Source organism: Nannospalax galili, unplaced genomic scaffold, assembly GCF_000622305.1.
Source record: "Nannospalax galili isolate Female #2095 unplaced genomic scaffold, S.galili_v1.0 scaffold870, whole genome shotgun sequence".
NCBI classification, from domain to species: Eukaryota; Metazoa; Chordata; class Mammalia; order Rodentia; family Spalacidae; genus Nannospalax; species Nannospalax galili.
The window spans coordinates 1407528-1423598 of NW_008329130.1; the positions used below are offsets into that span (position 1 = coordinate 1407528).

The 16071-nt window shown below is 40.0% G+C and overlaps 1 protein-coding gene across 9 annotated transcripts in view; it reads right to left on the reverse strand.

Annotated features, from left to right (window-relative positions):
* Nucleotides 1–16071, reverse strand: part of Kif1b (kinesin family member 1B) — a 163197-nt gene that overhangs the window by 116276 nt on the left and 30850 nt on the right. For all 9 annotated transcript variants that reach the window (XM_008831788.3, XM_008831797.3, XM_029562850.1 and 6 more), the window contains 3 exons: nt 8207–8283; nt 5666–5845; nt 1508–1573 (listed from right to left, as the gene is read on the reverse strand). In XM_008831788.3, coding sequence (XP_008830010.1) covers nt 1508–1573; nt 5666–5845; nt 8207–8283 — 323 coding nt within the window. The remainder of the gene's footprint in view (nt 1–1507; nt 1574–5665; nt 5846–8206; nt 8284–16071) is intronic.

Below are 16071 nucleotides of genomic sequence, written 5' to 3' on the forward strand. Positions count from 1 at the left end.
GAAAGATGGCTCAGCAGTTAAGAGCACTGGATATTCTTGCAAAGGACCTGAGTTCGGGTTCCAGTTCCCACACAGTGGTTAACAATGATCTGTAACTACAGTTCCAAGGAATCCAACACCCTCTTCTGGCTTCTGCAGGTATTTGTACACGTGTGGTACACTTATATACATGTAGGCAAAACATTCATATACAAGAGGCAGGCAGATCTCTGTGAGATTGAGCCATCTTGGTCTACATAGTGAGATGTTTCAGGCCTGATGTAGCAACAGGGAGACCCTGTCTCAAAAAGACCAAAAAAACCAAACCAAAATAAATCCAAAAAAAATTTTTTTTTAAAGAACACAGTATTGGGAGGGACTAGAGGTGGTAGGATTAGAGGAATGGGAGAGGGGTAATGGGGGAGGACTGATCAAAACACATTATATACATGTACAAAATTCTCAAACAATTTTAAAAACAGATATCCAGAGGAAGAGTTCAGGCAACAGGAAGAGTAAATGTAAAGACCTCGAGAGGAGTATCACTGATACAGTACAGAAAAGCAGAAAAGTTAGTATGGCTAGAGTGAACAGGTATGGAAGTACAAAAAGTAGGCCAGGACATGCGGCAAGGAACCACAGCACCCATTAGGGATCTAAAATGCATGCAAATTAATTCTGTGAACTCTAATATGAAAGAAAATGGTATCTTCTATCACCTATAAACTCAAAAAGTCTCTCACCTGATTCAAAAAGAATTGTTATGAGATAAGCTATTTAGACTTCATTAACAGTGTTGGGTCCCCTGAAACTGGAGTTACAGATGAGTGTTAGCTGCTCAGTGGTTAAGAGCACTGACTGCTCTTGCAGAGGACACGGGTTCAATTCCCAGCACTCACATGGTGGCTATGAACTGTCCTTAATTCAAGTTCCAGGGGAATCCAAAGCCCTCTTCTGACTTCCATGGTATTGCATGACACAGGTGCACTCACATACATGCAGGCAACACACTCATACATGTAAAAATAAAATAAAATAAAAAAAATAAGGTGGAGAGCAATTGAGAAAGACACTGGATGTTGATCTCTGGCCTCCACACACACATGCATACAAATATATGCATTACAGACACACTATACCATACCACACAAATACAGGGATTGCTGATTATTAAAAAAAAAAGAATTACTAGTACATTTGCCTAAAAGGTAGCTTAATTTCTCAGAACAGCAGGCTCATGTTAAGAGAACACTTCAGGGGCTGGAAAGATGGCTCAGTGGTTAAGAACACTGATTGTTCTTGCACAAAACCCAGGTTCGAAAACCAGCACCCACATGGCAGCTAAAAACTATCCATAACTCCAGTTCCAGGGGATCTGATGGCCTCTTCTGTCCTCATGGGCACTGCACGACACAGGTGCACTTACCTATATGCAGGCAATACATTCATACACATAAAATAAAAATAATAAAATATTAAAAAAAAAATAGAGGGACAAGCCCCTGGTTTCAGTCACAGCTGTACTCACCTCCACAGAGTAAGACATTTCTTCATTACAGTTGTCATTGATCTTCTCAAAGAGTTCTTCACACAACTGAGAAAGCAGAAAGAGGGAACCATGAGTATCCCAAAGTGCCCAATGAATTATCAACATACCTTTCTTTTTCTCTCTTCAAATGTGCAGGTCATAAACCTTGAGGTATGATTTTTGCTTTAAATGAAAAATTTTTTGATTAAAAAAAAATTTTAATTATTTTTATTTTATGTGTATGAGTGTTTTGCCTGCAAGTATGTAAGTGCACCATATGCATGCAATGCCTGTGGAGGCCAGAAAAAGGTGCCAGATCCCCTGGAGCTGGAGTTATGGATGGCTGTGAGCTGCCATGTGGGTGCTGGGAACTGAACCTGGGTCCTCTGCAAGAGCAGCCAGTGTTCTTAACCACTGAGCCATCTTCCTCCCCTTTAAATGAAAATTTTAAACTTTGAATGTGTTCCTAATCTTTATTCTCCTTTAGCAGTAGAACACTGATATTGTTTCCTTAGGAAGAAAGCCACATTTATAGTGGCTTTGATTCTTCGTATTGTACTCAGATAACTGACTACATTGTCAATATTACTGCAGCAACTAAACTGACTAAAACTAAGCACTAATTTATGAACAAAGACTTAATTGCAACATTATCCATCAAAACCAACTTACAAACAGTCTAAACAGAGTGTGGGGACACAGCTCAGTGAGTAGACTGCTTGCCTCCCATGCTCCAAGCCCCAGGCTGGATGATCCCCACAACCCTATAAACCGGGAATGATGATGGCACATGCTTGTAATCATAGTATTTTGGAGGTAAAGGCAGGAGAATCAAAAGTTCAAAGCCACCCTCAGCTACACAGCAAGTTCTAGGCCTCAAAACCCTGCCTCAAAACCAAAAAATATAACAACAAAACATACACACACACACACACACACACACACACAGACAAGAGATGGGGGGCAGGGCTCTGACTCAGTGGTTAAAGTGCCTGCTGAGCTTGGCTCTCCAGTGCCTACATAAAAAAGCTGGGTCTCACAGTGTGCATCTGTAACCAGAGCACTGAGGCAGAAAGACTCCTGAGGTTTTACAGCTAGCCAATCTAGCCAAAACAGTAAGCTCCAGGTTCAGAGAGACCTACCTCAACAAATAAGGTAGAAAGTGATAAAAGGGGCTGGAGAGATGGCTCAACAGTTAAGAACACTGACTGTTCTTGCAGAAGACCCGGGTTCGAATCCCAGTACCCACATGGCAGCTAACAACTGTCCACAACTCCAGTTCCAGGGGATCCAACAGCCTTTTCTGTCCTCCGTGAGCACTGAATGACATGGGTGCACTTACTTACACGCAGGCAATACACGCATACACATAAAACAAAATAAAATATTTTAAAAAAAGAAAGTGATAGAAGACACTCAGTATCAACTTCTGGCTTCCACACGTACACACACATGCATATACTGCACACAAAATACATTAAAAATTTTTGTTTATTTATTTATTTATTTTTTTGTCTTTATGAGACAGGGTCTCCCTATAGCCCCAGCTGTCCTAGAACTCACTATGTAGATCAGGCTGGTTGAACTCACAGAGATATGCCTGCCTCTGCCTCCCGAGTGCTAATACATAAAAAATTTTTAAAGTTCCTTCTAAATACCATTCACAAACAAAAATTTAAAACACAGAAACAGGCTGGAAAGAGCCTCAGTTGGTAAACTGCTTGTCTTACAAGCATAAGGACCTGAATTCCATTCACAAATTTCATGTTTAAAGAAACAGAAAAGTCCACTGGGCAAGGTGGCATATTAACCCCAGCATCAGGAGGCAGAGGCAGGGGGACCTCTGTAAGTTCCAGGCCAGCCAGAGCAACATAGTAAGACCTTGTCTCAAAAAATAAAAGTAGAAAAAGAGGGAAAAAAATGCCAGTTGTAGTACGAGCTTGTCATCCCAGTGCTGGGGAGGTAAAGACCCTGGGGCACTCTGGCAAGCTAGCCTAGTCTACTTAGTGACTTCAGGTCAGTGAGAAACCCTAAAAAAAAGTTGGACAGCAGAAAGGCTGAGGAAAGGCTGTCCTCTGGCCTTGACATTAACCCCCACACTCAAGAACACACACAAATATATACACATAAAGAAACAACCGTAACTGCTCTTTTTTAAAAGGGGGGAGGAGAGGGAGAAGGCTCACTGGTAAAGGCACTTGTCACCAATCCTTGGGACCCACATGGAAGAAGGGGAGAACTGACTCTTCCAAGTTGTCCTCTGACCTCTGCATTCTCTGTCTCTCTGTCTCTCTGTCTCTCTCTCTCTCTCTGTCTCTCTCTCGTAATAAAAACAAAATCAGGCCTTTAATCCTAGCACTTATCTCGGGGGGGGGTGTAATAAAAACAAAATCAGGCCTTTAATCCTAGCACTTAAAAAGCAAAAGAAGGCAGATTTTTGTGAATTCCAGACCTCCCTGGTCTACATAACAAGTTCTAGGCCAGCCAGGGCTACATATTGAGACAGTCTCAAAAAATAAAAATTTTTAAAGAGTCAGCAAAATGGCTTAATAGCTCAGGGGGTAAAGCCTTGTCATCAAGAATGACAGCCTGAGTTCAATCCATGATGGAGGGAACTTTCTCAGGTTGTCCTCTGATCTCCATACCTGTGCCACAGTATGCACACACATAAAGACATCCAAAATAACAGAGAAAAATATTTTAAAAGGGGGAGCATGGTGGTACATGCCTTTAATCCCAGCACTCAGGAGGCAGAGGCAGATGGAGGTCTGTGAGACTGAGGCTAGCTTGGTCTACATAGTAAATTCTAGATCAGCTGGGGCAACAGGGAGGCCCAATCTTAAACATATAAACAACAAAAAAAAATGCTTTAGGGGGCTGGAGAGATGGCTCAGGAGTATAGAGCACTGATTATTCTTGCAGAGGATCCAGATTCAATTCCCAGCACCCACATGGCAGATAACAACCATCCGTAACTCCAGTTCCAAGGGATCCAACGTCTTTTTCTGACTTCCTCAGGCATTGCAGGACATGGGTGCACTTACACACATGCAGGTAATACATTCATACACATAAAATAAAAAAATAGCTGGGCGTGGTGGTGCACGCCTTTAATACCAGCACTTGGGAGGCAGAGGCAGGCGGATCTCTGTGAGTTCAAGGCCAGCCTGGTTTACATAGTGAGTTCCAGGACAGCTGGGGCTACAGGGAGACCTTGTCTCAAAAAGACAAAAAATAAATAAATAAATAAATAAAAATTAATTAATTAAAAAAAATTTTATACTGGAGAGATAGCTCAGTGGTTAAAAGCACTGACTGCTTTTGCAGAGGACCCAAGTTTGATTCCCAGCACCCACATGGCGACTACAAACCGTCCTTAACTTCAGTTCCAGGGGAATCCGAAGCCCTCTTCTGACCTCCATGGCACTGCATGACATGGGTGCACTCACATACATGCAGGCAACACACTCATACACATAAAATAAAAATAATAAAATACTAAAAAAAAGAGAAAGAAATCTACAGACTCTTCAAAACTTAAAGTGCCTGCATTAAATTAGTAATTTAAAACAAAGAATCTTTGAGTAAGATCAAACAAAAATAGGAGCTGGGGCTGTAGATTAGTGTCAACTAGTGCTTGCCTATCATGTATAGGTCCCACATTAAACCTTCAGCACTGCCAAAATCTTTTTAATTTAAAAAAATAAGAGGGCAGAGGCTGGAGAGATGGCTCAGTGGCTACTCTTGCAGTGGACCTGGTTTCAGTTCCCAGCACCCACATGGCAGCTAACAACCATCCCTAACTCCAGTTCCACGGGATCTAATGTCCTCTTCTGGCCCCCACGGACACTGATGATATGGGTGCACTTACATATAGGCAGGCAAAACATTCATACACATAAAATAAATGTAAATAAAAAATTTTAAGGTAAAATAGTACGCCAGGGAAGAAACAGTAAAATTCTTAGAAAATCTTAACTTTCCCATCTTAAGTCCAACTTTTCCTCTCAATAGTAAGCTCCTCTGAAGGGATAGGGTGTCCACCTTTGTGCCTTACATATCGTAGTCTCTGAATAAATTTTTGTCAAACAAAAATACTTAAAGCAAATTGAGACTAAAAGTACTGATGAACACAGATTTTGTAGTTTAATATTTTACCTGTGGAATGATGCCAGCTTGGCTTTCTTCCTGTTTACCCATCATTGTATAAGATTTTCCAGCCCCAGTCTGTCCATAGGCAAAAATACAGACATTATATCCCTCAAAGGCATGTAAGAGCATTTCCTTTCCGATGTCATTGTATACACGATTCTGAGATGCGAAACAGGGATCTTCAGGCTGTAAAGATTAAGAGAAAAAAGACGGTATTTTATTCATATTCTTTCCTATGATTCTTTGATCGATTCCATACTGAACAAAAATGTTTGAAATCAAAATAGTCGTCTAAAGTATACTGTGCATTTTTAAGACTATTCGCCATATTTTTTTTTCATTTTACACAACATACTCCCATAGAGAGAAACTATAAAAGTCAGAGCTCTAAGATTTTTCATAAATAGAAAATAGGAACAAAAGGCCAGAGGTCAGGGCTGAGAGATGGCTCGGTGGTTAAGAACACTGGCTGCTCTTGCAGAGGACCCAGGGTTCGATTCTCAGCATCCACAAGGTGGCTAACAACCATCTGTAACTCCAGTTCCAGGGGGATCCAACAACCCTCTTCTGATTCTGTGGGCATTGTATGACACAGGTGCACTTACATACATGCAGACAAAACACTCATAACTCATACAATAAAAATAATAAATAAAATTTTAAAAAGACCAGAGGTCATATCTACATATAAAAATATTTCTTTGGGCCAAACATGGTGGCAATACACTTTAATGCTAACACTTAAGAGGCAGAGACAGGCAGAGTTCTGTGAGTGTGAGGCCAGCCTGGTATGCATAGCAAGTTCCAGGCCAGCCAGGGCTATATAATTAGACCTTGTGTGAAAAAACAAACAACAACCGAAAAAAAAAAACCCAAAACCACCACCAAACAAACACTTTTTTACTTCTTTGAACTCATTCTAGATAGTGTGACTATTGTACTACTGTCAATAAACACAACTTTGGTGAAGATTATTTCCAGTTCCTTAATTAAACCCTCAACAATTAGGCTTTGTTGATAATTTGAAACATCTCTCATCATAAAATAGGAAAAACTTAAAATCTGTAACAGAGATAGATAAGATGGTACAGAAACTTAAGCAAATTCAAGTTTAGAAAAAGGCGCACGCCTTTAATCCCAGCACTTGGGAGGCAGAGGCAGGCTATCTTGTGAGTTCGAGGCCAGCCTGGTCTACATAGTAAGTTCCAGGACAGCTGGGGGCTACAGGGGGAGCCCCTGTCTCGAAAAAAAAAAAAAAAAAAAAAATCACAGTGGTTCTCCATTGGCTGAAGATGTCACAGGAGAACCAAAATACCAAAAATACTTTGTTCTTCAGATAGTATTCCCCGCATCAAAAACTAAACTCACAGCTGGCACACAGTTATAATCCCTTCACTTCAAGAGGTTGGAGACAGGAAGATCAAGGAGTTCAAGGCCAGCCTCAGCTATCTAGTGAATTCAAGCCCAAGTGAGACCTTGTCTCAAAAAAAATAAAATAAAATAAAAATAAATTAAGAGGCCGGGGAGATGACTCAGTGAATAAAGTGTTTACTGAAGAAGCATGAAGACCTGAGTTTGGATCCCCAACACCCACATAAAAGCCGGAGTAGGGGCATGCACCTTTGACCCCAGTGCTGAGAGCAGAAACAGGAGGATACCAAGGCTTGATGGCCAGCCAGTACAGTGAGCTGTTGAGCTCCAGGTTCAGGAGACCCTGTCTCAAAAAATAAGGTGGAAAGTAAAAGAGGAAGACAGCCACTATCAACCTCTGATATTCACATGTATAACAAACAGGCATGCACATAGAGCCCACCCCCCCCACACTAAATATATAAACAAGTAAATAAATAATAAAATTTTTTAAGTTTTAAAAAAATGAACTCATGAGCCAGGCATGGTGGCACATGCCTTTGATTCCAGCATTCAGGTGGCAGAGGCAGGAAGATCTCTGTGAGTTCAAGGCTATCCTGGTCTACATAGTGAGCTCCAAGTCAGCTGGGGCTACAGGGAGACCCTGTCTCAAATAGACCAAAAAAAATATTTAAAGTGCTTCGTTTAGTTTTTTTTTCTTCATTAAACTTCATAATAGTGGCTACTTCTATGTTCTGTCATAGATTATTTGCTTTTCTAAACATACTTTTACAGTAAATTAAGAAGCATTTTACTCAATAGGATATTTTTCTGGATTTGCAATGGGAGTATTTTTGCCTTGAGGGAAACTAGTATTGTCAGAGTTGTCTTCATGAATTGTGCTTGCATTACTGGTACACTCCTGTAACCCAGGCACTTGAGAGGCTAAGGCAAGAGGATTGTCACAAGTCTGAGGCCAACTTAGCCTTCACAGTGAGTTTATTGCCAATATAGGCTATGAGATTCTGTCTCAAAAAAAACCAAAAAATTATAATTAAAAATAACCCCACCACCACCACGTACAAAATCATACACAGGAAAATTCATGCTAGACCACGCTTAGAAAATGAGAACTGGATCTTGGACCTATTTAGACTACAGTAAAGACAAGAAGGAAAGGGAAGTCAGGAGACTTACCGAAGTGTGAGACCAGTAAGAGTAGTCGAAGCTGAAGGACTTTGGTGCCTCTTTTGGGTTCTTTGGGTTAATAATACCTAGAGGATGAAAATATTTGTGATAAGTCCTTCAATTACAAGTTCTTTAATTCAATATGTTATCTGAATGTTCAAACCATCCCAACCAGCATGTTTCTATTATTGAATCTCAATAGGACAACCAAAAAACTAAAGTATCATTTTTTAAGAGGCAATGTAGCACAGAACTGGGGGAAAAAAAAAATCAGACCACAGCATTTACTAGGTGTTATCACCAGTTTTTAGAACAGAGCCTAATATATAATAGGTTCTCTAAATATTCTATAACTGAGTATGTGTCCTTCCTAGATAAGTTAGCAGCTAAAACCCAGAAATGGGCTTTTTCTATTTCAAAGCACCTCATAAGTTTGAAATACTTCAAGATACCAGAAATAAAAATTAGGAAAGCATTAAATTAATCTAACCACAACGTGAAATTCTTTTTAAAGAGTTTGCTGTCTATTTCAGAAATGCATTTGGTAAAGAGGCATTTGTTGCAAAGTTCGTGTTTCTGAAATTCAGTTGACAATAATACATAAACTATTATAGTTATATATGTGCATGTATGTTTATGCAGAACTACAGAGTACTAATAAACCATCAACAGAACTTACTAAAGCATAAGTCTCACTACCCATATTAAAAGTGATTTTTCATGTAGTTTGTAACACCATATCATAGTGCAGCAACTAACTGAATGCTGAAGTTTAATCTCTTTCTTTCTCATACATACAAAACTTTAGCTCCTCATATTTCACATGGGCCAGAATCTCCCATGAAATCTCCTAAAGACTGAACATTCCAACTCATTCACTTCTCTGAAGTAAGGCAACATCCCAGTGAAAACAGGATTAAAAAATAAATCTGTCTTGGGCAGCTGCTGTTGAGGACACAAACAGCAACAGTTGCTATGGTGCTTAGTTCTCTCTAGCTGGATTCCACTGGGTACAGCCACATACTTATGTTCCAACCTCAAATGCTGACAGAGTATTAATAAGGCTCACATTGCACATAATCATGTGATAAGAGAACATGGTTCTCCCTATACACAAATGGTAAATTAATCAGTCTCCCCAAAAAGTACAACATACCAGATTTACATAACAGCCAGCATTTACCACGTAGTTACTCCAAGCCATAAGTGTGTTCTGTTTATTAACCTTTTTTTTTTAAAATCCTCCCATTCACACAATGGGGCAAATGTATTCTCATTCCATTTTAGAGATAAAGAAATCATAGAAGAAAGTTCAATATTCCTCAGGCTACAGAATTAGCTAGTGGGAGATCCAGAATTTGAATTTGGAGAGCTGTCACAGTTAGTCAAGACATCATTGTTTAGATGCTTACTTACTTTCTATATACAGTGATTACCAAAGCAAAAACAGAGGAAGGCATTTTATACATTTGTGTATGTATACAGCTATATGCCTATAGCTACCCTCTAAAATTAAACTACAGGCATTGTTTGAAATTCTCTTTATTCACTTAACAGTTTTCCTGGTGCTGAGAATCAAACCTGGGTCCTCTGCAAGAGCACCCAGTGCTTTTAACCACTGAACCATCTCTCCAGTCCCTAAATGTACAATTTTCAAAAGTTTTTATAGGGTTGGGGACCTAGCTCCATGGCAGAATGCTTCCTAGTCCATGTAAGGTCCTGGGCTTGATCCCCAGCAAAACACACACACACACACACACACACACACACACACACACACACACACACACAAGGGGAGGATTATAATCATATAATTTTCGCAAATAATACTAAATCTACCCATAACATTTAAAATATTTCAATTTCCAAATGAAAAATATAAGTCTAATACAAAATTAAGCATTAACTAGGGTATAAGCAGACAAGCAGCTACTGTACTGATCTAGACCTGAGTGTAAAAATGCTAAGAAGTAACTGGATTCAGAAAACACTATGAACAAATGTAGTTAAGAGTGAGAAAAAAAGAAAAGACAAAAAGGATTCCAATAGTTATTTTTTTTGAAGATCTATTTATTTTTTAGCTGGGTATTGTGGAGCACAGCTTTAATGGTAGCATTCAGGAGGCAAGGCAGGAAGATTTCTGAGTTCAAGGCCAGCCTAGCCTACATAGTAAGTTCCAGGCCACCTGGGGCTACAGGAAAACCCTGTCTCAAAGAAAAAAAAAAAAGTCTTTTTAAATTTATATGTATGTGTGTGAGTCTTCATGAGTATAAGTGCACCATGTACATGCAGGAGCCTAAGGAGGCCAGAGGAAGGCACTGGATCCTCTAAAACCAGAGTTACAAGTGAGCAGTCACGTGGATGCTGGGAAAGAACTTGGGTCCTCATCAAGAAGAGAAGTGCTCTTAACCACTGAGTCATCTCTACAGTCCTGATTCCAATACTTTTGACCTAAGAAACTAAAAGAATAGGTAAGAATAAACAGAGGAGCCACTGTGGGTGGCCAGGGAGGGGGAAACAAAAGTTTCTGGAGATTGTTTTGGCTCTTTAGGACATATTTAGTTTGAAATATTTCTTGGGCCTTTAAGTAGAGTTAAGTTGAGGGCTAAATGGACAAGTCTAGGGTCCTGCAGAAAGGTCCAAAAATAAATTTGGGAAGTCATCATCCCAATACCATTTGAAGCCTTGGAAGGCAATGAGGACAGCATAGGGTACTGAGAACCAGGAAATGAAAATGGTTAAGGAAGCAACTAAGCTATGTTGCCTACAGTTATTACAATAGAGATTGTTCTACCATCTTCCAGACTCTCCAGGGAACAAATCTGTGCTCAGCTATCTCCTGATATTCTCCAATTCTTCACCTTGCTCACTCACTCCTCTGAGCCTAGGCCAGTCACCACACAAATTCTGTCTTATTTCAGTCTGCTTTCTAAGTTCTCCTTCATAAATCTGAAAAGCAGCTGCAGCATCCAAAACCTGAATGTGTCTTTTCTCAAGTCCACAGGAACGATAACCCCTCAATTCATCCTCTCCAGACAACTTTCACACCTTTCACCTTTGAGCTTCAAACTTTCAATTGTTCATCCTATAGTCAACACTGGTTATCTTAGGAGAGCCAGAGAAGAGCAAGATAGTGTCCTAATTATAATGGCCAACTTGAAGATTGCTATTCACAGAAAGGATAAATGCCTTTAAAACAATGATCATGAACCACAGTGAACCATGTTCTCTTTCTTGGAGTCACTTCAAGTTAAAATTAACCTTATAGCTGCAAGAGAGATGGCTCAACAGTTAAGAGCACTTAGGGCTCTTACAGAGGACCCAGGTTTGGCTCCCAGCACACACATGGTAGCTAACAATTGCCTGTAACTCCGGTTCCAGGGGATCCAACATCCTCTTCTGGCTTCTGCAAGTTCCAAAAGACATACCGGGCATATAAACTCATGCAAGCACACATAATACACAATAAATAAATAAGTCTTTTTTTTTTTTTTTTTTTTTTTTTTTTTTTTTAAAAAAAAAAAAAAATTTTTTTTTTTTTTTTTTTTTTTTTTGTCTTTTTGAGACACGGTCTCTCTGTAGCCTCAGCTGTCCTGGAACTCACTATTTGGACCAGGCCGGCCTTGAACTCACAGAGATCCACTTGCCTCTGTCTCCCAAGTGCTGGGACTACAGGCGTGTGCCCCCACACCCAGCTAAGTAAGTCTCTTTTAAAAAATTAAACCTGGGGCTGGAGAGATGGCTCAATGGTTAAGAGCTCTTGCAGAAGACTTGGGTTTGATTCCAGCATTCACATGGCAGCTAACAACCATCCATAACTCCAGTTCTAGGGGATCTGACGCCTTCTTCTGACCTCTATGGGCACTGCACAACACAGGTGCACTTACATACACACAAGCAATACACTCATACACATAAAATAAAAAACAATTAAAAAATTAAACCTTAGAGCTAGATGTAGTGGTGTACACCTTTAATTCTAGCACCCAGGAGGCAGAAGTAGGCAAATATCTATGAATTTGAGGCCAACCTGAGCTACATACTAAGTTCCCAGAACTATGTAGGGAGACCCTGTCTCAAAAAAACAAAGAAACCAACCAACAAAAAACAATGATGATGACGACAAAAACAAAACTAAACAAAAAAAAACCACTTAGAGGGCTGGCAGATTGACTCAACAGAGAAAGGTGATTGCCACCACACCTGATAACCTGAGTTTGATTTCTGGGACCCATGTGGTAGAAAGATAGAACTGACAAAAGTTTTCCTGTGACCTCCATACATGCACCATGGCACATACCTACATACAGACGATAAATAAGTAAATAGTATACCTCTCATCATTCAAAGAAGCTTCTCTTTGCAACAGTTGGAGACTCTTACAGAGTTCCACAACTGGTCAAACACAGAGAATAAGAATGAGAAGCCCAGCCCTAAGTGACAAATCTACAATGCAATCTCTGCACCTCGGGCTAAGGGAACACAGTAGAACAAGGGGCAGAGAGAATATTAATGCATCTCTCAACTCCTACCAACGAAGTTTCCTCAGGCAACAGCTGGTAATTAACACAGAAAGTCACAACTGGCCAAAATATACAGAATAAGAGACTGCAGAAGTGTCTCTTCTCAGTCACCCAGGGCTCAGGGACCTCAGCCACATAGAGTTCAGGAACCATTACGGAAGAGGGGACAGAAAGACTGTAAGAGCCTGCAGTGTTGGATGACCACAAGGAAACAGTTTTCCAGACAGCTGGGAACTCGCTCATATGAACTTACAGCAATGTTAACAGCATGTTCAAGACTCAAGCAAACTCAAGCCAGACAAAAATACAGCAGACAAGTGTGAAAATGGGTAAGAAGCCTCAACCTTAGCCAAGGAACTATCGGCAGCTGATCACTGCTGGGTGAGGGAGTGACACTAGCTAGATAGGCTGAGCAGGCTCCAGTGGAAAAATTCACACTAAGGGACATCTGGAGACACAAACATGACAATAGGCCTCAACATAATGAAAGAATGCATGAAATTCAGTGGGGGGAGGGTTGGAGGGGTACAGATAGGGGAGGGGTATCCAAATATGATTAAGATGCATTGTATGAAATGTACAAAAATTCAATAAAAAAACAGGAAAGACATAAGTAAATAATATTTTTTAAATATTTTATTTATTATTTTTATTTTATGTGTATGCATGTAATATTGCCTGTACAATTAGTAGCACCCACGTCACAGCTAACAACCATCTGTAACTCCAGTTTCAGGGGATCCGATGCCCTCTTCTAAAGAGGCTGTCAGATCCCATGGAACTGGAGTTAGGACAGTTGTTAGCTGCCATGTGGGTGCTGGGATTCGAACCCGGGTCTTCTGAAAAAACAACCAGTGTTCTTAACTGCCGAGCCATCTCTCCAGCCCCCATAAATAATATTTTTTTAAAGTAACCTTACAAAGTCTTGGGGCTGGAGAGATGGCTCAGCAGTTACGAGCACTGACTGCTCTTTCAGAGGACCTGGGTTCAATTAGTAGCACCCACGTCACAGCTAACAACCATCTGTAACTCCAGTTTCAGGGGATCCGATGCCCTCTTCTGACCTCCATAGGCACTGTACAACACAGGTGCACTTACACACATACAGGCAATACACTTATACACATAAAATAAAAATAATAAATAAGCTGGGCGTGGTGGCATGTGCCTTTAATCCCTGCCCTTGGGAGGCAGAGGGAGGTGGATCGCTGCAAGATCGATCAAGGCCACCCTAGTTCACATCATGATTTCCAGGTAGACTGTGACTAGGGAGACCCTGTCAAAAAAATAAGTAACAAAAGGACAGAAATGAATAAACAAATAAAATTTCTCAAAAGTAAACTTGACTGGGTATGGTGGCCCATGCCTTTAAATCCCATCACTCAGGAGGTTAGAGGCAGACAGATCTCTGTGAGTTCAAGGCCAGCCTGGTCACATAGTGAGTTCCAGGGCAGCTGGAACTACAGGGAGACCCTGTATCAAAAAAAAAAAAAAAAAAAAAAAGGAAACCTTTTTTTTTTGCCTTCCCTTTTTTCCTTTTTTTGCTATCCAATTTTTTTCCCACACCAAAAAAATACAAAAATTTTTTATTTCCTAACCCGCCCAAATCCAGAGGTCTCCTTTACTGACTGCTAAGGATTTCTTAAGCATCAGAAATCAGGAATATCTCTAATCAAGCTGAAAACCTAAATTAATCATCAACCCCTTTAAAAAAAAAAAAAAAAAAAAAAAAAAGGTAACCTTGATTTTATGCCTTCCCCTTTTTCACTTGTCTGCTATCCAATTTTGTTACCACAGCATAAAAATGCAGAAATGTTTTCATTACTAAACCCTAGAAAACAAGACAGTTAAAACAAGATTTGTATTTAAAACCCTTTTTATTCCTCAGAATAAATTTGTTTATCTAATATCTCTAAGTCACTAATGTAGTAATTATACTGTTGTTGGCAAACTACTTAGATTTTGCCTGCAACTATAATTAACATATCAGTGTGGGAGCACTGTAACTCTACATTAACTTTTCTCAAAGAGCATGTTTGGGGCTTGTTAAAAATCCCAGTGATGGGCTAGGGGTGATGGCACACATCTGTAATCTTAGCAATCAGGAGGCTGAAGCAGGGGGATGAGTTTGAAGCCAGCCTAAAACTACACAGTAAGATCCTGCCTGGGGGTTGGGGGGATCCCAGTAACATCCATGCAGCCTTCCTCTTCCAAAAGCTTCCTATGCCAAAAATTAAGAAAAATGGCATAAAATAAAAATATTATATGCCATTTAGATTTCAAAACAACAACATCAAAACCTACAAGGCAGCCCTTTCTGGAGCCTTCTGGAAACAGTAAAATACATAAAGCATATTGTTATAAACTAGGGCTGAACAAAAAAAATCTATAATCATAAAGTGCTAGAGTCATTTGAAATAACAAATTAGATTCCCAAACACTATCCTATATGTTCACCATAGACTCAATCCCAGAGAACTAAAAAATACACAGTAAGAAACTGTAACTCTTCAGTGTAGCCGTGTGATCATTCTGATAAAAAATATACTTGCTATAATTTTTTTTTCAATTCTTAAAAGAAAATTCTTTTTTTCATTCTGGAAGTGAGGACTGGAAAGATGGCTCAGTGGTTAAGAGCACTGGCTATTTTTGCTGAAGACCTGAGTTCAAATCCCAGCACCACATGAAGGCTAATAACCACTGGTAAATCCAGTTCCCGGGAATCTGATGCCCTCTGACCTTCATGGGCACTGTACAACATGGGTTCATTTACATACACGCAGGCATAACACTCATACACATAACATAAATAAACATTTTTTTTAAAAGCTAGAAGTGGTGGCACATGCCTGTAATGCCAGCACTTGGGAGGCCAAGACAGCAGTTAGCCATGTCTGAACTACACAGAGAGATCCTACCCGTCCCCTAAGTAAATTGTGAACAATTTTAAAAGAAGATGAAGCTGAGGCTGGGGAAATGGCTCAGGGGTAAAAATGCTGCAATGCAAACCTGACAACTTGTATTCAATCCATAGAACCCACATAAAAAACTCCTAGCACCCACGTGGCAGCTACTCCAGCTCCAGTGGATCTGACAGCCTCTTCTGACCTCCGCAGGCACTGCACAACACAGTGCACTTACCTACATGCAGGTAATACATGCGTACACATATAATAAAAAAATTTTTAAAAATAATAAATAAATAAATAAAAGTCAGATGTGGGGGATGAAAAAAGATGGCTCAGCAGTTAAGAAAACTTGCTGCTCAATCATGGAGACTGGAGTTTGGCTCCCTGTACCCATGGGAGTTCACAAACACCTGTAATTTTAGCTCCAAGGGATAACTCCCTC